The sequence below is a fragment of the Tursiops truncatus genome, chromosome 4 (assembly GCF_011762595.2).
Source record: "Tursiops truncatus isolate mTurTru1 chromosome 4, mTurTru1.mat.Y, whole genome shotgun sequence".
NCBI classification, from domain to species: Eukaryota; Metazoa; Chordata; class Mammalia; order Artiodactyla; family Delphinidae; genus Tursiops; species Tursiops truncatus.
The window spans coordinates 75,131,935-75,157,859 of NC_047037.1; the positions used below are offsets into that span (position 1 = coordinate 75,131,935).

A 25,925-nucleotide genomic window follows, 5' to 3' on the forward strand; every position below is an offset into this window, starting at 1 on the left:
ACCGCTGCTGCCTAGCTCTGGGGAGCGTGAGGGAAAAGCCAAGCTGATTTGCCCAAACCCAAGGGGCCGGATGAGAGAAAACTGACGAGAGTACAAGTTAACCTGACAGACACCAACTCACAGGTACAGAAGTGAGGAGGGGGTCATCTGGGAAGGTTTGGGGATGAGGGAAACGCTAGGCCAGGTTATGAAAGAGGAGAGGAATGTGGTTTCGTTGAGGAGGAGCTGTAACACTCCTCTTGTGAGGGGAGACTGGAGGGAGGAATGCACAGGTATTATCGTGAGGGCCTCCGATTCAGTCACCTGCCCATCACACAAAACAAGAGTTTTTTGAGCACCCATGCAACAGGCATCATCTTAGCCACTCAATCTATGTCACTTCAGGCAAGTCTTATTCAACTGAGCTACAAATAGTTGTTCCCATTTTACAGATGAGCAAATCTGAGTCTTAGAGAACTAAACTATCTTGCCCAGAGTCTCACAGCTCACAGCTAGTTACATGTGGGCACTGTGAGGGCAACCCTGATCTCCGTTCCTCCCACGCCACCCTGTGCCTTCCATAGTCTCAGGGCCATCCCTTGTGCTGTCCACACAGTGGACACTGTCCACCAGTGGGGACAGAGATCTGCTACCATCAGAGCTGGGGGAGAAGAGTGTGACAGCCGGCGTGCTTCCCTGGATCTTGAGACCTGTCAGGGTCTTTGCTGCATGCCTCTCAATGGGAATTTTTTTCTAACTTTATTTTGATATAATTTCAAATTTACAGAAAAGGTGCAAGAATAGTACAAGAAACTCTTGTACACCCTTTACTTAGATTCATCAATTATTTGCATTTTGTTCCATTGTTTTGTCGTTCTCTGTGTATAAACTCATATATATATACACCATTCATCAAATATTCATATCTATGTACCTATATACACTGTATATATACTATATATACACTATATCTGTTCATATATATTCACCATTCATCATATAGACATATATATACCATTTACAAATAGAGACATCATGCCCTTGATCTCTAAATATCTACTGTGTATCTCCTAAGAACATAACCACAATGCAATTATTAAAATCAGGACATTTAACATTGAACCGATACTGTTTAACCCACGGTCCCATATTCAGTTTTTGTCTATTGTCCCTCTATCCTTTATGGCTGCTTTCCCCCATCTTGATGGGAATTCAGTCTCAGCACTCCTGGAAAACTTTGTGCACTCCTCCAGCCCAGAGTGGGTCGTCTCCCACCTTTGGAGAGAGAACAAGAGAGACGTGCGTGGGCCTGGGGGAGAAGTATCCCCACTGTGACGGGGATGGGGGGCGTGGGTGGACAGCAATACCCTTCCTTGTTGGACCTCCAGATGCCCATTTACTGTGCCCGGTGGGGCAGTGCTCAGGCCCAGGCCATAGCCAAACAAGCCCCTGGGCTGGAGAGCAGGAAATGAACGTATTGTTTCTGCCTCTAATTGAACATGTGGCCTCAGTCAAAGCCCTTCCTCCCTCTGCACCTGTCAAATGGGGACTTTCTCCGACTGACCCCCCAGGCCTTTTCCAGCTCTGACATCAAGACATTCAATAGAATGCTTTTCTTTGGAGTGATACAGCGCAGGTGGGGCTGGCCAACACCCTTTGTATCATCTGGTACATGAAGGGTGGAAGCTCCGGCAAGCATGAACACACAGCAGCAAAGATATCCTGATGGGAAGGAGGCCCTATGCATAGAGTCCAGGCTTAGTGTGTCCAGCTGGAGGGGATCTGACTGGAATTTTGTGTGAGAGAGGCATTGATGAGGTTGAAGGATGGTTTGAGAAAATACAGAGAGGCACTGCCAGTGCGATAACAGGCTCAGGGGTTCCTCCTATCAGTCCGTAAAGCTGACGGTCTTTTAGGAAAGAGAGAGAGGAACATCCACAAGGTGCTTTTACAACTAGGGGACAGGAACCAGTGCCTGTCCATCTCTGAAATTTCAGTGCCTGGTGTGAAGTAGGGATATAATAGGTATTTCACTTTTCCAATGTATTTTTGAGTTCCCCTGCTTCTGGGATCTGGGGAGGATACAGCTGAACCACTTTACGTTCCATGCCTGGCCTTGACCTTGAGCTTCACCTCTCATACCGGTCACTTTGACCTCACTGACTACTATCCCAGATTACGATGCTCTTAGATATCTTGGCCTTGGACTCCTGTATGTGTCTCTCTCTGAACCCCAAAGTCATCTTTGAAAGCATCTTTGGATATCAAAAGCAGTGTCCAGTTATCCAGAAGATTTTCTCCAGGATCAAATCTTTCTTTTGATCAAACGCTCTCCAGGATTCAGAGGGCTGGAAGGAAATGCTGGAGGGGTTAAGACTTGGCATCGAGACTTGCTTGACAGGGAAAGATATGGGCCCGGGAGAGAAGCGGGACTATTTCCATGAATGTCTTTGAAAGCTGGCACCAACTCCTGGTTACTCCCAACCAAAATACTGGTCTCTGAGGAGTGATGGTGGTCATGCCACCCTCCACCACACCACGCATGTGGACCTGTGCTTCCACTCCCGGGCTGCCACCTCCAGATCCTTCCCAGCTCTTCCATTGTCTCCCACAAGCCAGTTTAATGGCAGGATGGATCCTCCCAGGGAAGGGCCTGGAGGATGCCCATCAAACAACACTGACACTGCTGTCCTGGCCATGCTGGGCTGCCTCTTTCACAACTGTCCTGACGTTCTGTGCCCTGGGGGCTCAGGGCTGGGTGTTTGCGGTAACAAGAGGAGCAGTGTTCCTCTGGAATCTTCTTACGTGACAGCCTTTGCTATGAGGGGATGTGTATAGGAAATTTGCCCAGAGATGTTCATTCTGGGAGAATGACTAATATTTTTCCACAGGTTTGTAAGGAGGGCTTGGAAAGGGCCTAATGTGTGTGGGGGGAGGGAGAGGGACATTGCTGGGGGGGGGGGCGGTTTCAAGTCCTCTGGAGCCCTGAGCCTCCCCCAGTGCAGGACAGTGAGATTCAGCCTTCCACCCCCAGGTCCTCACCTCCACCGTCCTGTTCTGACACAGCCCTGCAGCGTGGGTGCTGTCCCTCCACACGTCACCCAACCCGAGTCCCCTTCGGGAGCTCATGGCAGAAAGTTAATGCTGATTTTGGGAATTGTGAAGGGTTTGATGTCTATTTTTAGCTAGCTACCTAAAAAAGGAAATGTCCCCGGAGAGGCGGAGATCCAGGAACCTCCCTGTACCCTAGGCTGTTCATGCCACCTCCCCAATTCCCTTTGGCTTTCCATTATCTCAGACCCTTTTGAAGCTGTAAGATCCGCCTTCAGGCTCTGTAAATATCTCCCAATTGCTGGCTCTGATCTTTCTGGAGATCACTGGAGAGAGGGACTCATGTGTCTTCAGATTGAGCAGTCTGGAAACTTCTGTGGGGTGCTGACCTCTGCCCTCCCAGGGCAGAGGAAGGTTCATGAGGCCAGGACTAGGTGGGTGGGGGCAGGCTGGGGCAAAAGCAGAAGATGGATTACCCAGATAATTGGAGGCCAGCCTTCCCAGCCCAGCCCCATGTTTCCCAGAAACCTTCTAAATTCAGTGCTTTGATTTGTGATGTTCTTATTGGGTTGCTTCACTTCTTCCAGCCTCAGTCCCCTGTCTGGGGTAGAAGGCCCAGCACCTGGCAGCTTTGATCTAACTGGTAACAGAGCAAGGGACCTTCTCCTTTTTGTGGAAAGTTGCACAAGGATTCAAGCCAATGGGCTTTATCTCTGAGCATCAGAGCCCAGGGGTGGGTTGGAGTGTTCTCGGGAATTCCCATGTTAACAGAGATCCTCGGGGGTTCCATTTATTCCTTTAAGAGCTGTTTTCAAGCCTGTGCCAGGTACTGAGCTACGCCCTGGGGATACAGAAAATGAACAGGATGGGCCTCGTTCCTGTCCCCAGGGAGCTTGCTGGGGTGTATGTGTATTGGGGGCAGGTTTCTGCAATTGCAGTGCCTTGTGATGACTACTGATTGAACTGCCTTGGAGGGGCATGGAACCCATCCTGGCAGCAGTGATGCGTGAGCTGAGACCTGTCCCAGAATGTGCAAGAGTCAGCAAAGAGTTGACAACAAAATCCTGGCATTGCAGAAACTGAAAGGCCTTCAGTGTAGAGTACAGAGCAGTGCCCCCCAGAAGCTGGCACAGGAACCGGCAACATCCACACCCCAGGAAGGTCAGGAATCTGTGTTTTCAGCAAGTCTCCCGGGTGATCATCATGCACACTAGATTTTGAGAACCACTGACATTGAGCATACAGGGCATGGGTGAGGGTGTTCCCCAAGAGTTAGAAAGAAGGCTGGGTCTGAAAGTCGGGGACAAATCTTGAAGGCCCTTGTCAGGTGAGTTGGACTTGATCCTAAGAGGCAGTTGGCAGCCACTGGAGAGGTTTCAACAGTGGAGTGACATCAGACTTGCATTTGAGAAAGACCATTTTGGCCACTGAGTGATGGATGTATTAGTGTGGGGAAAGGGGACCAGAGGTCTAGGAGGTGGTACAGTTAGGACTAGAATGGTGACAGTGGGGATGTGGAAGTGGGACCAAGGAGGTTATCTTGTTGATGGAATTGAAAGATGTCAGCTCGTGACCGGATATGGGCAGGGAGGGGGCCTTGGGAGAAATGGGGATGAGAAGCAGTATGGGGAGAAGAACCTGGATTTGGTTTTGGATGTGTTGGGTTTGCGGTATGTGCCTAGGGAAATGGTGTCAGGTAGTGGGATGTATGGGTGGGCCCAGGAGAGAGGTCTGGGCTCCAGGAAAAATGAGGGCAGCAGAAAGAGGGATAAAAAAAAGGAACTCAGAGGGCTTCCCTGGTGGCGCAGTGGTTGAGAGTCTGCCTGCCGATGCAGGGGACACGGGTTCGTGCCCTGGTCTGGGAAGATCCCACATGCCGCAGAGCGGCTGGGCCCATGAGCCATGGCCGCTGAGCTTGTGCGTCCGGAGCCTGTGCTCCGCAACGGGAGAGGCCACAACAGTGAGAGGCCCGTGTACCGCCAAAAAAAAAAAAAAAAAAAAAAAGAAAAGGGAGGACACTCTGCCCTCCTTGCCTCACCCTGTGTCTGAGGTTTGCAAAGATGGTTGGATTTTATTTTCCTTCTGTGATACTCCTCTCTGGCAATGGCTAGCACAGAAAGTTTGGGGTGCTGGAGAAGGGGGTGAGGGACAAAGGGCTGACAGCAATAATAAGATAATAAGAAGGGTGCATCCAGAGGAAAAGAAACTAGTTAGTGACCCAAGAAGTACTGAGGGCTTGGGCATCTGGACCAGCAAGAATTTTCCCTCTACTGAGGACCTGAACTGGGGAAGGAGCTTCAGGTGCAGCATGAGCGACCTCGTATAGGTATAAAGCTGACCTGACCAACAGTGTGGAGACTAAACAGGTGAAGGAAAGTACAGAGCAGTCCTCTGGGGATGTGTTCGGGGAAGAAAGGTGAATGGGTGGTAGGGCTGGTGTTAGAGCTTGCACTTTATTGCTATACCTTCTTTACAATGTAGCTTAATTCTTTACAACAAATTTTATTTATTCTTCCCACAGTCTTTGAATGAGGAAACTGAAGCTCCAAGAGGTTAAATAACAGGCTATAAGTCACACAGCTTAGGAAGTAACAGGGCAGTATTCAAACCCAAGTCCAGTGCCAGAGCCTACACCCACTGCATTTCTGCAAAGGGACAGAGAAAGGTTTCAAGGACCTGGTTTGAGGACGGGGCAGATTGTCAGCTGGAGTTAAGAGGAAACAGGAGGAAAGCAGCCATACACTGGGCAGCAAGAGGGTTAAGTCCTGTTTCTCACTTGGCCACATGTCGTTTTATAAACCCAGCAAGTCATCTGACTTTTATTCAAATCCATCTCCTTTTTCATGAAATGGAAACAACGTGAAGTGCCCTGCTTGTGTTTGGTTGGGGTAAGAACCCAGTGAGAAAAAGGATGATGACATCATGGGTTAGAAACTCAACTTGCTGAGTCTAGCTCTCTACGAGAAACCAGGATTAGAATCCAGTGACTCTGCTTCCTAATCCATTAAATATGTTCTCCTAAGCACAGAACGCAGTTAATGGATTTCAGAAGATGGTCCTATAAAATATGTATAGAAGAGGATACAGAACATTGTTAATGTTTCAAATAGTTGTTACTGATAGGAACCAAACCAGTTTCAAATGCTAACCCATTCAAACAGGAGGCGCTCGGAATTTGTAGAACTACCATAAAACTTTGGCCTTCAATCTTATTTAACTGTAACATAGAAATATTGCTATTAGTTCAGGCTCTACTTCTGGCCAGGTAGGTTTACCCAGAGCCCCCAAGAATAGTATAGGGGGGCACTTTGGAGTCATCTGCTTTCACTTTGTGCCCTTCCTTGCCTTCTGATTAACTCCTAGCCCACCACTCCAGGGGCTGGCAGTCTCCTTCCCTGCCCCCAGAGCTCATCCGCAGCTACAGTGTGCTAGGGCTACCATAACAAAGTACCGCAGACTGGAGGACCTAAACATCAGAAATGTATTGTCTCACGGTTCTGGAAGCTGGAAGTCTGAGATCAGGTGTCAGCAGGTTTGGTTTCTCCTGAGGCCTCTCTCCTTGGCCTGCAGGTGGCGGGCTTCTTGCCTCACACGGCCCTTTTTCTGCGTGTGCATCCCTGGTGTCTCTCCGTGTGCCCAAATTTCCTGTTCTTATAAGGACACCAGTCGGTTTGGATGAGGGTCCACCCTAACAGCCTCCTTTTAATTTGATCACCTCTTTAAAGTTCCTGTCTCCAAATATAGTCATATTCTGAGGTATTGGGGGCTAGGGCTTCAACATATGAACTGCGGGGGACACCACTCAGCCCATAACAACAGCCCTCCACACAGTTCCTCTGAAGAGATGGCTTTCCCGCTCCCAGGAGGTCAGATCCCGGCTCTGGTAAGAGCCCCTCTTTCCTTCCCTTGAGGGCTGCTCTCTTCCAGTTGTGCCGTCTCCCTTCCAGCTGCCCTGGATGCAGGGAAGCAGGGGCTTTGTGGCTCGGCCAATTCTGAGGGTTCCGTATCCCATCCAGTATGCACTCCCGAGGGATCTGGCTTTCCCCGGCTCTTCGCTGCCAGCGTCTCTGTGCTCTTCCTCTCCACCTAGTCCTAGCCTTCTGCTTTCACACCTGTTCTCTTCTCTCTCACCTTGGAAGAAACGTTAGCTTGACATTTCCTCTTCTTCACCTGCTTCTCTTTGTCCCTTTCACCTCCAGAATTCTTGATGGATTAGTTGACTCCCTAGCTGTGTCCTTGAGAATCTACTCTAGAGCAACTTCTGACCCCACCATCCCACACAACCTGCCCTCTCAAATACCACCCATCACCTGATGCTGGTCGTATCCTCCCAGTACCCATCCTCCTCCACCCTGGGTTTCAGGAACAGTCCTTCCACAGCCCCTCTCCTTCAGCCCAGCTCCTCCCTGAGAGTATCAGCTCAGATCAGGCCCTGGCCCTTTCTCATCTTTCACTGTACTCTTTTCCCCAAAGAACTGACCCATCCTCACAGTTTCCATTAATGATTGCATGTTGGATCCTAAAATCTTTGTCGTTCAGCTTCCACCAACTATCTCTAGAATTCTGATCCTGGGCTTCTAGCCAATACACAGATTAAACTCTTTCATCGACCACATTCTCTTGAGCCAAGCCAAACTCCTCATCTTTCACTCCTAGATTCCACGTTCCATCGATAAAATTTTTCCCATTTATTCAAGGAAGATGTCCCTGAGAAATCTTTGTTCCTCCCTCTTGTTTAGCCCCGGAATTCTTTTAACTTTTCTTCCATCTCTTATTTGTATTTTCTTTTCTGCTGCCTTTGCCAAGGCTGGACCTTGATGTGTTTCTCCTAAGAGTATGGCAATAGCCTCCTAATTGGATATTCTTGTGCCCTGGAACTAGAAAGACCTCCAGGGGTCCTCTAGCCCAGTTGGACTGCCGTTTGTGTTAGGACTTCCTGTTACTCAGGACAGAGACCTAACTCTCAAACTTGACATTCTAGACCAGCACTGTCCAATAGAACTTTCTGTGATGATAGCAGTGCTCTCTGTCTACACAATATGGAAGCCACTAAACATGCATGGCTATGAGCACTTGAAATGTGACTAGTGTGACCGAGGAACTGAATTTTTTATCTTCTTTAAATTGTCACGCCATCTTCGTGCCACTGCTCTCTGAAACCAGCCCTGTGCTCCAGCCACCCTCCACCAAACATCACCCTGACTCTCTACTCTGAGTCACTCGGTTCCTGATCAATGGGGCTCTTCTCTCCAGGTTAGATCATCTCGAGTCCTCAGGTCTACCCTGTGTCGCACCTCCCAGCCATCTCCTCAACAGACACTGCTTTCTCTTTCTCCATTTGAACAACTACATCATGTTGGCTGGATAAAACATTGTTTAACTTTCTTTTTAACTTTTATTTTGAAATAATTTCAGAACTATGGAAAAGTTGCAAAAATAGTACAAATATTTCTTGTATACCCTTCATTCACATTCTTCAAATCTTAATGTTTTATCATTTTTGCTTTATCATATGTTCTCTCTCTTTCTCTTCCTCTATTTTTCAACCTCTCTTTCCTTCTACCTCTTCACAAACACATATACACGTATACATACACACGTACACATTATTGTTTATGAACAGTTTGAAAGTAAGTTGCACATGTGGTATCCTCTATACCTCAATACCTCAGTATATATTTCCTAAAAACAAGGACAATCTATTATAAAACCACAGCTATTTGATATAGTGTGGTTAGGGAGGATCTCACTGGTTAAGCAGCTCTTTCCCATTTTTCATATTATAATTTACATACAGTAAAATTCACCCATTCTGTTGCACAGTTCTTGACAAATGCGTATAGTCCTGTAACTACCACCACGACCAAGATATGGTTTCTACACCTTAAAATATGTCCTGTGCCCCTTAGTAGTCAACCCCTCCCCACCCACCTTTTCTCTGTCCCTACAGTTTTGCCTTTTCTAAAATGTCCTACAAATAGAATTATACAGTACACAGCCTTTGAGTCTGACTTCTTTTAGCAGAAGAGAAAGATGAATCATTGAGATCCATTCATGTTGTGTATATCAGAAGTTTGTTCCTTTTTATCGATGAGTGGTATTTCCTTGTATGACTGTACCGCAGTTCACTCATTCTCCAGTTGAAGGACATTTGGCTAACTTCTAGTTTTTGGCAATCACAAATAAACCCACTACAAACATTCACATACAGGTGTCTGTGTGCATGTAGGTTTTCATTTCACTTGGGTAAGTACGTTAGATGACTTTTGAACAAAGTTCTGAAAGAAATATGAAAATAAGCGATGAAGATAGCTTATTACATATTCGCCATATTGCTATTTAGACAAATGAATAGGTTAGTGTGGCAAAACTGGTCTGTCTGGGTCAGTTTTCTTATGTGAGTCATTTGGAGAATGGGGTGGGGTAAGAATGAAGGAGACCATTGGTTTGTTCATTCATTTGTTTGTTCATTCATTGATCCATTCAACAAACATTAAAAAAATAAAAGCCACGGTCCACAGTCTGTGACCCAAAGGAAGCCTGAGACCCTTGGATCCACACCAAGGACTAAATTTAGTCAGTTTATCTGACATAATTTCCCTTATGAGTTTCCTGAAAGGGTAAGAGAAGAGTTAGTGAGTTTGGGGTTATCATCATAGAAATGGACAATGGAAGCTTAAGCATTTTTCAGAGTTTTTATCTCCCTGGAGGCTCCGGGGACCCCTCCAGAGGCCCTGTTGAGAAGTGGTATTCAGTCGCTCATGAGGTTGTCCATGTGCGACTGCAAGGTCTCCAGAAAGACATATTCAAGGGAGGGCTCCATCTGGATGAGGGGCCAGTGGATCAGACTGTGCCCTCCTAGGATTCAGGAGCCTTGTAAAAAAAAATAATAATAACAGAAAATAACCTGTGAACTTCTTTGTTTCAGGTGATGCAACTGTGAAAAAGAAACCTGCCCCCAAGACACCTCCGAAGGCAGGTAATTGGTCACAGCAACATTTGCGGGCGAGGGAGTCATCTGCTTTGAGGGGTTTACCCTTTGCTCTGCTAGACTGACCACTGGGGATGTGGTCCCACCCCGCTCCCCGATTCAAGCTCTGCATTATTCAGGCTGAAATTTCCCCAAGAGTCCCTGTACACCTTGGTCCCCCACCCTCTTCCACTACTTGCCTTTTCTCCTGCTTCTCTGGTATGGACAGCATCACACGATACTGGTGACTTTCCCATCCCTGCTGTGAAATCCTGCTCACCTCTCTGTCCTCCAGTCTGCCCCTTACCGAGATAATCCACTTTGTGCTGTTTTCATGCTCTGCTCTGTATGTCCCTGTGATAGGAAACCCTGTCTGTTTTCCATGGAAAGACATTTGAGGATGTGAACCATATTGAGCCTGTCAGCCAGGGTGACCTGGAGGTTAGAAGGCAAGATGCTTTGTAACTAATAAAGGAGTAAGGTCACAGATTCAAAAAATTAGGGTAAGGCACAAATTCCACAACAACCAACGAACGGAGAATCATGCCTTGTAAATTGTGTGGGTCACTTCTGAGGGAATCAGGATCAAGAGACCAACAAACCTAGCAGATCCGTCAGCCCAGGTGTCTGAAGCAGTGGTCATTGCTCAGTCTTACCCTGAAGGTTCCGGAAGGTGAGAGAGGAGCAACAGACCAATGTGGCTGGCAGCGTCGAATGAGATTAGAATGTCTGAGGCTCCCTCCTCCTCGGAGCTCACTCTCTCCCTTGTCCTCCCCCAGCCGTGCCCCCTCAGATCATCCAGTTTCCTGAGGACCAAAAGGTGCGTGCAGGAGAGCCTGTGGAGCTGTTGGGTAAAGTGGCCGGCACCCAGCCCATCACCTGCACCTGGATGAAGTTCCGAAAGCAGGTCAGTAACAGAGGGCAGTGGCCCGAGAACAGCCCACACAAGTTCCAGAGCCATCGTGGGCCGAAAGGGATGAGAAATGCTGTGATGAAGGGCAGCATCGCTGCTCATCACAGGGGCCTGAGAAATGGGAGAGCCCCTCACACCCCTGTCACCCACCCACCAAATCTGAGCTCTTAATAACCTTTTCTTCTACATCTAGCAAGGATGCCTGTTTTATAGACAATTTGTGTGATAGAGAAGAATATGAAGGAGAAAACAGAAACCACCTATGGCCCCCACCTGATTTGGGTATCTCTGTCTAGAATTCTACTTGGAGTCAGGAAAATCGAACCAGTGACCTAAATGACCTCTCAGACTCTAGAGCTTTCTGTGATTCTGTGCCAGCTCACTGAACCCTATCTGTGGCGACCACTTAAACTTACCACATGCTGGAGAGATAAAAGCGCACCTGAGTATTTGAGTAGATCAGTTGTACGTTAAACAGAATTTTGGCTTACTGACCCAGAAATCTAACTTCCATTTATAACAACAGTCCTAGAGGAAAATGTTTGAATTTCCAAACCACCAGTTCCTTTTAGAGAAACTTGGGGAGCCTGGCCATTTTTCTGATCCCACGTTGGTAGTGTGTGCCCATGTGCCTGATGAGCAGGGGCCCCAGACCGGCAGGCTGGCCCTGGATCAGGACCTCTACAGAAGGTGTGATGACTTCTTCTGAGCCCTCTGTTGCTCTATTTCCAACCCATTCAAATTGTCCTAAGGCTCAGAGGTGGGAGGCTAGTACTGGGGAAGAAAGAAGAGTTGGACTCAAAAGATGAAGAAGAGAAGCTGGCCTTATCCCAAAGCATGTTTGCTTGGGTTTTGTCTGGGCTAGTGGTGTCTGAAGTAAGATGGAATCTCAACCCTCTTCAGAGACATTGAGCCAAGTCCCAGCTCCATCCAACAGAACTTTCTGTAGTGATGTAACTGTACCATGTCTGTTATCCAGTAGAGTAGCCACTAACCATATGTGGCTATTGAACACGTGAAGTGTGACTAGTGCAACTGAGGAACTGAATTTTATACTTCAGTTAATTAAAAATTGTTGTAACAGCTTTGTTGAGATATAATTCACACACCGTAAAATTCATCCTTTTAAAGTGTACATATATTCACAAGGTTGGGCAACCATAACAATTTTCTGATTCCAGAACATTTTTATCACCTCGAAAAGAAACACCAGACCCATTCGTAGTCATTTCTCCCCTTCCCCCAGACCCTGGCGATCTCTCACCTGCTTCCTGTCTCTTTGGATTTGCCTATTCTGGGCATTTCATATAAATGGAATCATACAATATGTGTTCTTTTGTGTCTGGGTTTTTTCACTTAGCGTTACGTTTTCAGGGCACATCCATGATGTAATATGAACCAATATTTTATTCCTTTTTTATGGCCAAATAACATTCCGTTTTCTGGATGTACCACATTTTGTTTATCTGTCCATCCGTTGATGGACATTTGGATGATTTGCCACTCAACTAAAATTTGAATAGCCACATCTGGCTGGTGACTGTGGTATTTGACGGCACAGAAGAGGTCAGAACCTACTGGGTGGGCTTTGTAAGTGATTTTGATCAAATCTGTTCTCCCACCATCCCATCCCAGAGCAGTGGAGGGGGCTGGAATGTGCCCTGTTTCCGGTCTGGAGCAGAGAGTGACAGCTCACTCCCGGCCACCAGACCCTGCTCAGTACCCTCCCTGCTCGTCCCAGATCTCGACCCTGTCAGGGCAGCTTGGCTCTAGATGCAGGAGAGGGGGAAGCTCAGAGTCTAGACCTTAGGGGGTCTTCCCCGCTTAGGGGGAAGCTCAGAGCCCAGACAAGACCAGCCCCACACAGCTCGAGCAGCTGTATCCACATCCCCAGGGGTGAGGAGTGTGGGTCGGAGCCCCCTTCCTTTCTGGCTCAAAGTCTCCAGTGCCTGCCCCACTCTCTGTCCCAGATCCAGGAGAGTGAGCACATCAAGGTGGAGAACAGTGAGAACGTCAGCAAGCTCACCATCCGGGCTGCACGCCAGGAGCACTGTGGCTGCTACACTCTGCTGGTGGAGAACAGGCTGGGCAGCAGGCAGGCCCAGGTCAACCTCACCGTTGTGGGTGAGTCTGGGGATGGGGCGTAGGGAAGGCGGGATGATGGACTTCCAGGCCTCATCTCCCGGGGCCGCTGCTTCAGCACGCGTTCCCTCTGCCCACAGGCTCCCTTTCTCCCCGCTCTCCCACTCCCTGCTCTCACACTGTTGCTGCCCTTCGTGCTTGTTGAGAATCCCAGACCTTGCACACACAGCGTTTTCCTCTTCCTATGAATCCCCTCCCAGTTTCCCTTTCTAGCCAGACTCTGAGCTCTACCACTCCAACTCTCTCCAGAGAGAGAGTAGCCCCACAGGTCCAGTAGCCCCTGTGACCCCTTCTCCCCCTGGTCCACTGCCTGCCCCCAACCCCAGTCCCCTCGCAAACCCTCACCTTGAATCAGTGCTGCCTTTCAACTTCACTGCCGCTCTGCCTGAGTTCAGGGCACGGCAGAGAGACCACATCAATCTGCAGACTCAGTGCTGGGCTCTGTCAATGTCCAGGCTCAGCCAGGGCGTCAGCGCTGGTCAGTGCCCTCTCCCATACCCTGAGACAGCCATTCCTCGAGACCCCCTACCCTGCAGGCCTTGGCCACTGGCCTCTCTGAGAAATAGGAGGCATCAGGCATAAACTTGCTTAGCTTGGTGGTCCCACACCTGCAGGCGTCTCTCTATCTGTCCCCGTGCTGACTCCACCCTCCAGGCTCTGGGTGTTGCCCACCTTTCTCCTGTGCTCCGGACCCCAGGCTCTTGAGGGCTCCAACCCCCGCCACCCCCATTCTCTTCAACTTCTCCCCAATTTCTCCCATAAATGTTGCCAGGACTCTCCCATCGTCGCCATGCGCACAGGCACGCATAACTCCTGCAGTATCTCGTCTCACTCTGGCCACCCTAGCATCTTTCTCCTGCTCTCTCTTCACAGCCAAACCCTCTGAAAGAGCCAGTCTCTCCTCTGAGTCTCCTTCTTCACCTCCCTGGCAACAATCTTCAACTCCCTGTAGCCTCACCCCCAGGCCCCATTAGTCTTCTGGGACTGCTCTTCTGAGGTCACCTTGCCCTCCTAATCCCCAATCCACTCCCTTTTTCTTATCTCCTACATCCCAGGATTGAGTTCAGAGTCTGTCTTCAGACTGATTGTCAAGGTCACTTTTTCCTCTCCATCTCAATCACTGTGTTTTTCATGCCCTGGTCAACTCTCTCTTGAAATATCAAACTAGCTTCCTAACTGGCCTCCTACTGTCCGTCATGCTCAGCCCACTGCCCCCCCCCCAACACACGTGGCAGGCGTTCAGGACAGCGAAGGAGCAGCAGATGGATAGCAGGCTGGTCCTAGAGCACTTTCGGGCCTTCATACGTGGTGCACACGAAAGCTTTTCACCTGGTGTTCTTTTTTTTTTTTAACATCTTTATTGGAGTATAATTGCTTTACAATGGTGTGTTAGTTTCTGCTGTATAACAAAGTGAATCAGCTATACATATACATATGTCCCCATATCTCTTCCCTCTTGCGTCTCCCTCCCTCCCACCCTTCCTATCCTACCCCTCTAGGTGGTCACAAACCACCGAGCTGATCTCCCTGTGCTATGCGGCTGCTTCCCACTAGCTATCTATTTTACGTTTGGGAGTGTATATATGTCTATGCCACTCTCTCACTTTGTCCCAGCTTACCCTTCCCCCTCACCGTGTCCTCAAGTCCATTCTCTAGTAGATCTGTGTCTTTATTCCTGTCCTGCCCCTAGGTTCTTCATGACCATTTTTTTTTTTTTAGATTCCATATATACGTGTTAGCATACGGTATTTGTTTTTCTCTTTCTGACATACTTCACTCTGTATGACAGACTCTAGGTCCATCCACCTCACTACAAATAACTCAATTTCATTTCTTTCTATGGCTGAGGAATATTCCATTGTATATATGTGCCTCATCTTCTTTATCCATTCATCTGTCGATGGACACTTAGGTTGCTTCCATGTCCTGGCTATTGTAAATAGAGCTGCAGTGAACATTGTGGTACATGACTCATTTTGCGGTACGTGGGCCTCTCACTGTTGTGACCTCTCCCGCTGCGGAGCACAGGCTCCGGACACGCAGGCTCAGCGGCCATGGCTCACGGGCCCAGCCACAACGCGGCATGTGGGATCTTCCCGGACCGGGGCACAAACCCACGTCCCCTGCATCGGCAGGCGGACTCTCAACCACTGCGCCACCAAGGAAGCCCCATGACTCATTTTGAATTATGGTTTTCTCAGGGTATATGCCCAGTAGTGGGATTGCTGGGTCGTATTGTAGTTCTATTTTTAGTTTTTTAAGGAACCTCCATCCTGTTCTCCATAGTGGCTGTATCAATTTACATTCCCACCAACAGTGCAAGAGGGTTCCCTTTTCTCCACACCCTGTCCAGAATTTATTGTTTCTAGATTTTTTGATGATGGCCATTCTGACTGGTGTGAGGTGATACCTCATCGTAGTTTTGATTTGCATTTCTCTAATGATTAATGATGTTGAGCATCCTTTCATGTGTTTGTTGGCAATCTGTATATCTTCTTTGGAGAAATGTCTATTTAGGCCTTCTGCCCAGTTTTGGATTTCACCTGGTGTTCTTTGATCTGATCCCCTTTCTTTAGTTTCCTTAGGTCAGGAGTTTTATCTCTGGGAAGGCCAGTGGACCAGAGGCTCAGGGAATAGGTTTCTCATCTATAAAAGACAGGAGAGACCCTTGACCCCCTCACTCTCTGTGGTGACTCCTATTTTAATTGTCTCCTCCTGGAGTCAGGAACACTTTGCGGGGGGGGATTGGTGCTATTGATCCGGTTCGCCTTTCCACTTAGACCGGAACCTGAAGTATTGATTTGGTGCCACGCCCCGCCCGTCGGCTGGTAGCAGTTTCCAGTTTTCCTTGGTGTTCTCTCTCATCTGCTCCTGCTGGGGGAACGTTAGGGTCAAGTCCATGGAACTGCCTTTCTGTGGCCAGCGCCCCCTGCCCCCACGCTCCCCACGGTGCCCCCCACTCCCCTCCCCCATCACCACCATACGGGCTGCAGTTGTGGCCTTTTATGGTTGAGTTTCTCATTCTCCTCGGCCGGTGCTGACAGGGCCATTGGCGTGGCTGTCCGCCAGCTGGCAGGAGCGGCATGTTAAATGCCGTCCTGGGAGGGGAATGGAATGGAGGGGAAGGGCTTTCTGTCTGCTTCCCCCTTGGAAAGCTAAGAATAGAATTGCTCAATAAAATGAGGACTCGCGTTGATGGGTACAGCAAATCCACATTCATTCAGAGCCTGGGGATTTAGAATCAGTCCAAAGTAAATCTGGATGAAGCCCAGGTTTACCTGCATGTCTCTAGCGACATCTGTGTATTATCTGATCAGGGTTGATTAAGTAGATGTAAAATGTAAATGAGATGAAACAGGAATTGTTTGGCCTACTCCAGACAGCTACAAGCACTTTGGAAGCACCCTACATTTGTAAGGTGTAAGCCAGCTACATAAGGCCAGTTTAGCACAACTTCTACTAATTAGCGGTAAATGTCTCTTCTTGTATGTTTTTTAAAGTACCCCTTTCTTTTCAGATAGTCTCTGACTCCTATTTCTTTAAATGATGATAAAAATTAGCCTTTCCCTGGCCTTCCCTGGTGGTGCAGTGGTTAAGAACCCACCTGCCAACGCAGGGAACACAGGTTCGAGCCCTGGTCCGGGAAGATCCCACATGCCGCGGAGCAACTAAGCCCATGTGCCACAACTACTGAGCCTGTGCTCTAGAGCCCGCGAGCCACAACTACTGAGCTTGCACGCCACAACTACTGAAGCCCACGTGCCTAGAGCCCGTGCTCCACAACAAGAGAAGCTACCACAACGAGAAGTCCGCGCACCGCAAGGAAGAGTAGCCCCCCCTCTCCACAACTAGAGAAAAGCCCGCGCACAGCAGCGATGACCCAACACAGCCAAAAATAAAAAAATAAATACATAAATTCATTCAAAAAAATTAGTCTTTTCTTCAGTTACTTTAAATGAGTGATGTTTAGCTATTTTGAAGGCTAATTATTATTATATGTTAAGAGATAGTGCAGGGATTTGTGATGCGCAGAGGACCTCTGCCCACGAGTGGGCCTCCAGCCTCAGCCTCGGAGGGGTGAGGGAGGGGCCTCTCGGGCAGGAGAGAGCAGCTGGACCCAGATGAAGTCCTTCATGCGACTTGTCCAACACAAGAAAAACAGGCCACTCTGCGTATCTTTAAAGGAGAAAAACAAAGCAGAGAGGATCCCGGTAATCCCCCAATGCTCTCTGAGCTTGGAACTTGCATGATTTTTAAGGGCAGGAGATTTCTCATCGTAATGCTTGGCTTGGGCTTAAGCAAGATGCATTCTTGATCTTATTCAGCCTGATAGCTGGGAAAATAACAGGCCCCTGGAGTGAGGGTTCAGAGACCTTTTAAAATCTCCTCTTGGCTCCGTCACTGGCCAGCTGGGTATTCTTGGTAAGCAAAGTGCCTTGCCTAATCCCGAAGGGCCGGGATTACCCAGATAGATAACCTGGGGGCCCTTGCAGCCCTGCCATTCTCTAAAAGCTGCAGGTGGCTGCTGAGGTGCCAGTGGAGGGAGGACCAGGTGGGGTTAGGCCCAGTCACAGACCATCTTCAAACACACAGGCACGCAGGGACTGCCAGCGCAGTTACTCCAGAGAAGCAGCAGAGGTGAGATCCTCCGTTTTCCCAGGAGTGAGAACATTTGCTGGAGAGAAAATCCTGGAACTGGTACCATCGGAACCCCTTCCTTTAGACTCAGCGTTTCCCATTCTGCTAGTCAAGTCTCCAGGGAGCCACGAAAGAATTCCAAGGAAGCATGGAGCTCGGGGCCCCGGACACTGAGCCCGCCTGGCCTTTGCCAGGCCATGCCCAGGCCTCCCTCCCAGAGTGAGTGCGTCTGTTTCTTTGGCCCTGAGAGCAGGCTGTTCTGAGGACGTCTATTCTGTCCTGAGGGTTTTCGTCCCCAGCTCATCCGGCCTCCATGTGGAGCGCCGTAGGTTGGAAAGAACAGAAAGCATCAGGCTCAGCCCGTGGCTCCTGGGGCAGGCATGCGGGTGGGGCCTCCTAATCTCCTATGACTTCAAACTTGCGTCTGTTCTGAACTCCTTAACATGGCATCAAATTCCTTGAAAGCATTGAGGTTTCACTTTGAATTAAAGCCACCCTCCCCAAACTTTGCATCTTCTCTCATGCTGCAGGCAGTGACATATGTCCTGTGTCAGTTCTCTCTCTTTTAGCCAAGAGACTAAATTTGGAACAGGGTAGGGGATTAATAGTACCTTTTCCAAAATACCCATTTCTCCAAGTTTTCTTTTCTTGACCAAAGCAGGAGGGGAGAATATCAGTCAGTGGAGTGTATCTGTATTCGTCATCTCAAACTACAGGACATTAAACGTGTCCAGTCGGTTTTCCAGGCATTTCCTTTGAGGGAGGGAGGCAGGGAGTCTGTCCTTCATCTTTCTTTAGGCCTTTTGACTTCCTTAGCTGGGTCTTGAGAGGACTTGAACCACTTGCCTGTAAGAGCGTTTAGAGTAATAAACATCTTAGCCAACACCAGAGATATTTCTAAAAAGACCAACATATCTTTCAGAACAAACAGTTTTTCTAAGAGAACATATTGAACAACCCGTGAAAGTGGTTCCATCATAGGAGGCCTCCAGCGTGACTGCCACCGGTGGGGAGTGGCTGTCACAGTCCCAGAGTCATTCTAGGGCGAGTCAGCCCAGGCTGGGGTTGCTGGGTATGGATGGCTTCCGGGCAGTGCGTTCTTGGCTGGATGTAGAAGCAGCAGGGCTTGGGGGAGGGGGGAAATGAGTATGTGTGTGTATATGTATATGTGGATGTGGATGTGTGTATAGGTATATATGTATGTGTTTGTGTGTGTGTGTGTGTATGTATGTATAGGTGTGTGTGTATGCATGGACACATACACAGGCAGAATGTTCTTTTTCTTCTCAATATGCTTAAGTCATTTGCAGGGATTTTCTTTGGCCTTCCTACCTTGCTGAGGGGAAGGAGAGTAGAAATCAAGTACTTTTACCTGGGTTTGCTTATTTGATGCTTGCAAAACCCCTAAGAGGTAGATATATATTAACCCCATTTTCCAAATGAAAAAGACAAACTTGTCCTGGAAGTTAAGGAATTAGCTGGAATTCACATAGCTTATAAATTCACAGAGCATAAAACATGGCTTTTAATTGCCAGTTTGGGGAGCTCTAGGACTCAGATTGTCTTGGAGGAGATGAAGGCTTAGTGAACACTGGTATCTGTAACTAAACCAACCACCTGCAGAGACTAAATCTGAAGAATCGAATTCTGTTCAGATGAACACCTGCCAAAAATCAGCAGAACTAAAGAACCGCATTAATGAACACACTGACTACCGTGATTTGCCTTGAAGTTGGCAGTGTTACTGGTTCTTAGCATTACTGGTCTGAATGGGAAGGCGGCCAGACAAAGGGCCGCTCCCAGTTTGTGTCCTCAGCTCATTTTCTGGCCCTCAGTCAGGGATGATTGTGATTTGCTACGGTGGTTCGCTTTGAAATTCTCTATCTCATTTTATACCAGTCTTAGGAGGATGACAGAGAGAGGGTAGGAGTAATTTTTTATATATTATAAAGTTAGAAATAAACTTCTGCAATAATGATGACAGTAAAGGCTACTCAAACAAGACGCTTTTCTAAGAACATCTCACAACAACCTTGTGATCCAGTGCTATTATCATGCACGTTTTACAGACGAGGAAACTGTGGCACAGAGGGGTTAACAAGTAATGAATGAAGACAGAGCTGTATTCAAACCCAGTGTGTGACTTCAGAGCTCACTGTGCTGTACTGACTCCCAGCGGGGCAGGTGTTTCCCAGGTCCTAGAGAAAGTGGAGACTGACCCCTGGTTATGTCACAGGTCACTGACCTCAGGCCTGAAGGAGACACACACACACACACACACACACACACACACACACACACACACACATTGAACTCTCTCTCAAAGCATATTTTTGATGGGAAGCAGTCCACGCCTCCTGGGCAGCTTCCTAGGTCTGTTTACACAGAGAAATATGTTTTTGACTTGGGCAAAGCACAGGAAACCATGATGTGTAGACTGGAAACTAACCAAAAAAGAGGTTTTTTCTGAGCAAATCGGTATTTGTGGGGCTTTCCACATAGGCAGGTATGTACCTAGGTGTGGCCGTGTGGATGAGGGAAGGAGAGCCAGGACCAGGGATCGCAGCTCCTGTTCTCCAGGCTTCTCCCTCATGACAGAGCCAATTAAAGAACTTCTCGCCCTGCAGTCCTGCAGAGTTGGGTGATGTTGTGCTTCTCTCTCCCCAGACAAGCCGGACCCCCCGGCCGGCACGCCTTGTGCCTCTGACATTCGCAGCTCCTCGCTGACCCTGTCCTGGTACGGCTCCTCGTACGATGGGGGCAGCGCCGTACAGTCCTACAGCGTCGAGATCTGGGACTCGGCGGACAAGAAGTGGAAGGAACTAGCCACATGCCGCAGCACCTCTTTTAACATCCACGACCTGCTGCCTGACCGAGAGTATAAATTCCGTGTGCGCGCAATCAACGTCTATGGAACCAGTGAGCCGAGCCAGGAGTCTGAACTCACAGTGGTGGGAGAGAAACCTGAGGGTAGGCTGCCTTCCTTTCATCCCCGGCTTGTGATAAATGTGCATGACTTACCTTGTGTGTATAGAAGGCTGAACTGAGGTGGGTACAAGGGAACTGACAGGACATCACTGATGGCTGGCAGAGTCTTTTGGGATCTTGATTTCCAATGTTGTGATGCTGATCTATACTCTAAAAGAGGTACCTATGATCCTTCAAAAAATACTGAACCACCGGTTTTGGTACACTCCCAGCAGGGCCGATGGTGTGTTAATCAGAAGCACAGTCCTGGGAAGCGGGAGCTCAGGTAGACCTATAGTTTCAACGTCTTGCCCTACCCACTCATCCAGCTCCCTCCTCTCTTGCATTCATATTTGAGGGTGAACTCAGTGTCAGGGAAGACCGATAAGATTGGGAGCATAAAATCTGACAAGGAGGACAGCTAACTATAATGAGATGGGCTGCATCCTATTAGACCAGTATAAACAAATTGCGGAGACATAGCAGAAAGCATGAATAATTTTGCCATGAAGGTTGGGAAAGACTTCCTAGACGTAATACGTATGCTGAGTCTTGGGAAAAGGAATAGGATTCCAAGAGGTAGGGCAGATTGGGAGAGGCATTCCTCACAGAGGAAACAGTGTGAGCAAAGGTACAAAGTGGTAGAAATGCATGGCATTTGGAGACTCGTGTGTGTGGCCAGGGCATATGCTGTGTGAGATAGAACAGGAGGAAGCAACACGAAAAGGAGAGTGTGGGTAAAATCGTGAGTTCATCAAAGGTTTTCAGGCAGGGGCTTGATGCAATTAGATCTGTGTTTTTAGAAAGAGAGTTAGAGGAAGAATAGACCTTTGGAACCCAAGGGGTGGTCTGGACCACTAGTCTTGGGATCCTGGGAGCCTGTTAGAAATGCAGACTCTCTGCCCCCCACTTCCCTAGTCCCTTCTGAACCTTCATTTTAACATTATCCACCCTCACCCCCCATGGATTCATATACACTTGAAAGTTTGAGAAGCACTGAAGTGGACTAGGGGGATGAGATTGGAGTCAGTGAAATACCGGTTGAGCCCCTGTGGTGTAGTCCGGGAGAGGTATAGTAAGGCTCCTTAGGAAGTGGAATTGACCATTCCTGATGACTTCTGGGGCAGAGAATTCAAGGGAAAAGTTAGAAGAGTCTAAGATTACTCCCAGGTCCCAGCTTGGGCAACTAAAGACAAGTTCAAGAGCCATTTAGAGGTTGATTATTATGATTCATGGTGGCTAACATATATTAAACACTTGCTGTATGCTAACCATACATTAAGCACTTTATGTGCATTATGTCACGCATCTAACTCAACGAAGTAGATACTGTCATTACCCCCACTTTACAGATAGGGGAACTGAGGTTTAGAGGGGTGAAACTAGTTGCCCAAGGTCACAGAGCTTGGAAATGGTGTGTTGAAGCTTGAACTCAGAGCTGTCTGACCCTGAGCCTGAGCTCCGTTGGTTAAACTAATGGAGGAGGCCAGGCTGCCTCCCAATGACTTGGAGGTTAGATAGCAGGGAGTCCCAGAGAAGGTGGAAGTTCTGGCTTCGGTCCTGTTGAGTTGAGGTGTCTGAGGGATATCCATGGGGAGGTGTCTTCAGACTGTTGGATGGTTGAATCCAGAGCTCAGGAGAAAGGTTTAAGCTCGAGCTACAGGTTTGGGGCGGGGGGGTCTTCACTATTTAATTGGTAATTGAAGCCATGGGCATCAGTAAGTTCACGGAGAGGGGGGTAAAGAAAGTCTACACTGGTACAGAAATGAAGGAGCCTGCACGACCAGGAGAAAGGACTGAGAGGGGAGAGAACCAAGGGGAGGCTGGAGCTGTGTTGCAGAAACATGGAAGCAGCGAGTGGCAAAGAGGAAAGAGATGAGGATGCAAGATCTTTGGATTCAGCCCTTTGATAAGCCGTGATCTTTGAGAGCAAAGTCCATAGCGTTTCCACAGGGTCGAGAATGGTTGGCCTGGGAACCTAAGGAATAAATGGAAGAAGGAGAGGCCAGGAGTATGGAACGTTACTTCAAGAAGTTTCATGTGAAAAGAAGAAAACGAGCGCTGTGAATTTAAGATGGAGGCAAGGGGGCAGGGAGGAAGGTGGAGGGAAAACAAGTGAAAGACTTCTAGGAGAAGAGAGAGCTGTAAGATGTGAGGTAGAGAGAAGACTAAAGGACCTGGACAGGGCGCAGGTCCTGAAATCACCATATAGCCAGAGGCATCATACGTATGGAAACTGTCATTACAGTTTGATACCCCTCTTTAGTTTCAAAATTTAGGCATAAAACAGATATTAAACTTTACTTTCAAATTAAATGAGGGCTCCAGAAAGAAAGTTTGGAGATTGCCAGTGGAAAACACACCAAATTTATAATTCTGCCTGTGCAGCCCTGTCTTGGGGGCCTTTGCCCAGGGAGCCCTAGAGATCCCCCAGAGGGCAGGTCTCTCTGAGAGCCACAGTGTGCTGTGGCGGCGTGGATCGTGGAGCCCGGCCCGAGAGAGCCCTGCCAGACCTCTTTGCAGTTTCATGGGGCTCCTGCCCACCAGCCGCTCACAGATGTCTTCTGGGAGAAGCAGTAACAAAACTGTCATCGGCCGCCCTTTGACATGAGCAGAATGGGAAGCAGACTGGTTCGAGTGGGCGTGCCAGGAGAGGCAGCCAGGTTCCAGTCTGCACGTTTTTAGCATATTACTTTGTCCAAGAAGATGACTCCCAACCTCCTAGAAAAGTGATAGAAAAGGGGTAACGTGGCAGTGAGATGTGCATTAGCTGGAAGGGAAAACTTCCAGGTCTTTTAGGGCATGTACCAGGAGAGACTGTAGAATACCTGTTGAGCCCCACACAGAGGACCAGAGGCCACAGGAGCTGCGCGTGTGGCTCTTAGGAGGCCAGGACAGCAGCTTCCAGGGCTGTGAGGACGGTCTGTGGGGAGGAGGGGCTGGGACCACTTGGGTCCAGGCAGGTGGCCTCTCCCTTCTTGCCTGAGGCCAGCTGAACCCCCTTCTGTGGTCCTCAGATTCTCTTCCTGGGGCCCGTCCTGGCAGGAAGCAGACAAAGGGAAATGTTGAAATTGCCTGCAATCCAGAGGAGGGGTCCAGGCCACCCAGGGCTTCCAGGCTGGAAGATGCTCCCACCCCCAGGTCCAGCTGGCTTGTCCCTGATGGGAGGGGGAAGGGGCAGAACAGCACAGAACATCCTCTGAGGGGCAGAGGATGAAGGGGGGGATGGGAGGGTGAGGGTAAGGGGGTATGGCTTCCAAGTGAAGCTCTGTGGACGGCTCAGAAGCCTGTCAGTTATAGCCTGGGTTGATCATCTCTCTCCTCTTTAAAAGTGCAATGGCTCTCAGAGAAGTGGAGGGTGTGTGTGTGTGTGCACATGTGTAGAAGAGGGATGTGATTATAGTAGCTCATTTCTGTGAGCCCGTGGGGTCTGGTGGTCATAAAAAGTCAGTGCCAATCAACCCTCCTCCCTCTAAGCACAGCTAATGTTGGCTCTCACCTTCCCACCGCTACCACGGCCCCTCCAGCCTCTGCCTCAGCAACTTCAGTTTTGGGCTTCATCCGGACCTCTCAGTTCCATCCCCGCCCTCACTCTGCATTCACTCACTCAGTGTGTCCAGTGCCCCTCCTGTGTTCCAGGTGCTGCAGGGGCTCTAGGGATACGGTGGAGGCCACAGCATAGCATGCAGGTCTCCACCCAGCTCTGTGGCCTCCTTATGCCAGAGCCCCCCACCCCGCTAAGTCTAGGACCCGTAACCTGACAGCACCCCTCCTCGTCTTCCCAAACCTGAGTAAACGAGCACCTCCCCTTCCCCCTCCCACCCAACGCAGCCGCTCTCTCCCATCCCAACCAGGTCTGGATCTCCACTCCCACCATACTCAACTCTAACTCTGAAATCCGCTCCGTCCTTGCTCCTAATCCTAATTTGTTCTAGTCTGTATAGTTGTTAGCAAACAGCTGTGATAGAGGCTGCTTGCAGAGTGGGGTAGAGATGCAGAGCCCCCAGAGAAGCAGCGGAAATCAAACGCTCACCCTGAGCTGCCGCGGCTGCCCTCCCCGGGGCGCGGGCGCCCTCTAGTGCCCGCTGGGCGCCCAGCAGCCCTCCGCCGTGCAAAGGGACCGCTCTGTCCAGGGAGCCGGCTAGACACGTGCCACGTGAGGGCCAGAGCGCTCAGCCGGCCCTCCCCGAAACACCACTCCAGGGGGATGGTGTCATCTGCCTGCAGAAATATCTTGGAACCATCTTCCAAATAGTTCTTCCACTTAGCTCTTGGATCTCACAGCTCTTTCTGAGTGGATTTTTAAAAAAGTATCTCGTTGAAGTCCCTTCTACTGCAGTTTAGCTCCTTCCTGAACGGAAAGATGGACACCATGTGGCCACCTCTCTCATTACTACCTCTTTATGCTCAGAGAGCTTGGCTAATTGAATTGTGGCCTTTCCCCCACGCCTCTGGGGTTCCTCCTCTCATGGCCATTTCCTTTCCAAATAGAGTGGAGACAGGACGAGAAGGAAAAGGAGGAAGGGAAATGTCTCAGCCTGGAGCCTTGGTCCGAGTTCCACACAGAGGAAGGGTTGCTGTGTAACAGTGAGCCAGAGACCGGGGCCTGGGTTCCCTGAGATTGAGCTGGACCCCACAGCCTTGGTACCAGGAAAGCACGCTGCATCTTGACTGCTAAGGAGAGAGGCAGGAGTTGAGGGTAGGTGTGGTATTTGAGAGGAGGGCAAGAAGGCTAGCTCCATCTCTAACTGGTGTCAGAGAGATGGGGAGAGGCCAGTTCTAGAACTGCATGCCCTTTCAGGGCCACCTGGAAGATGCCTCCGGGAAACAGGTCATCGGAAAGCCCCTCATGGGCTCACAGCGCTGCTTCTGTTCCTTCACGAGGAGAGGACAGACGGTTCCTCCTAGAGATTCCAGGCCAGGAGAACCTGTCTCTCTGTACTCTCTCATCCTGTTGCTCATTCTACACCAGGATATGTGGCATGGGGACAAAAAGGTCAGGAGAGGTCAAACCACTGTCTCAGCTAGGGCACCACGGATCAGGACGACGGGGCCTCCCTGCCACTAAATGTGGGTATTATCATTAATGTTTTGTCTCTAAGGCCCCATGCAGTGACTGGCATCCACAAGTGCTCAGTTAGTGATTGTTGAATTGACTTGAATCTCTCGCTTTCCTTAAATCCCCGTCTGACATACCATTGTTGAACTAACCTAAACATCTCTTGAACCTATTTATCGTTCTTCCGGTGGCTCTTGAGATGTGAT

The 25,925-nt window shown here is 49.1% G+C and overlaps 1 protein-coding gene across 10 annotated transcripts in view; it reads left to right on the top strand.

Moving 5' to 3' along the window:
* The window catches only part of MYLK (myosin light chain kinase), a 268,735-nt gene that overhangs the window by 208,957 nt on the left and 33,853 nt on the right, over positions 1-25,925 (top strand). For all 10 annotated transcript variants that reach the window (XM_073804157.1, XM_073804152.1, XM_073804155.1 and 7 more), the window contains 4 exons: positions 9,959-10,009; positions 10,780-10,907; positions 12,884-13,037; positions 20,361-20,663. In XM_073804157.1, coding sequence (XP_073660258.1) covers positions 9,959-10,009; positions 10,780-10,907; positions 12,884-13,037; positions 20,361-20,663 — 636 coding nt within the window. The remainder of the gene's footprint in view (positions 1-9,958; positions 10,010-10,779; positions 10,908-12,883; positions 13,038-20,360; positions 20,664-25,925) is intronic.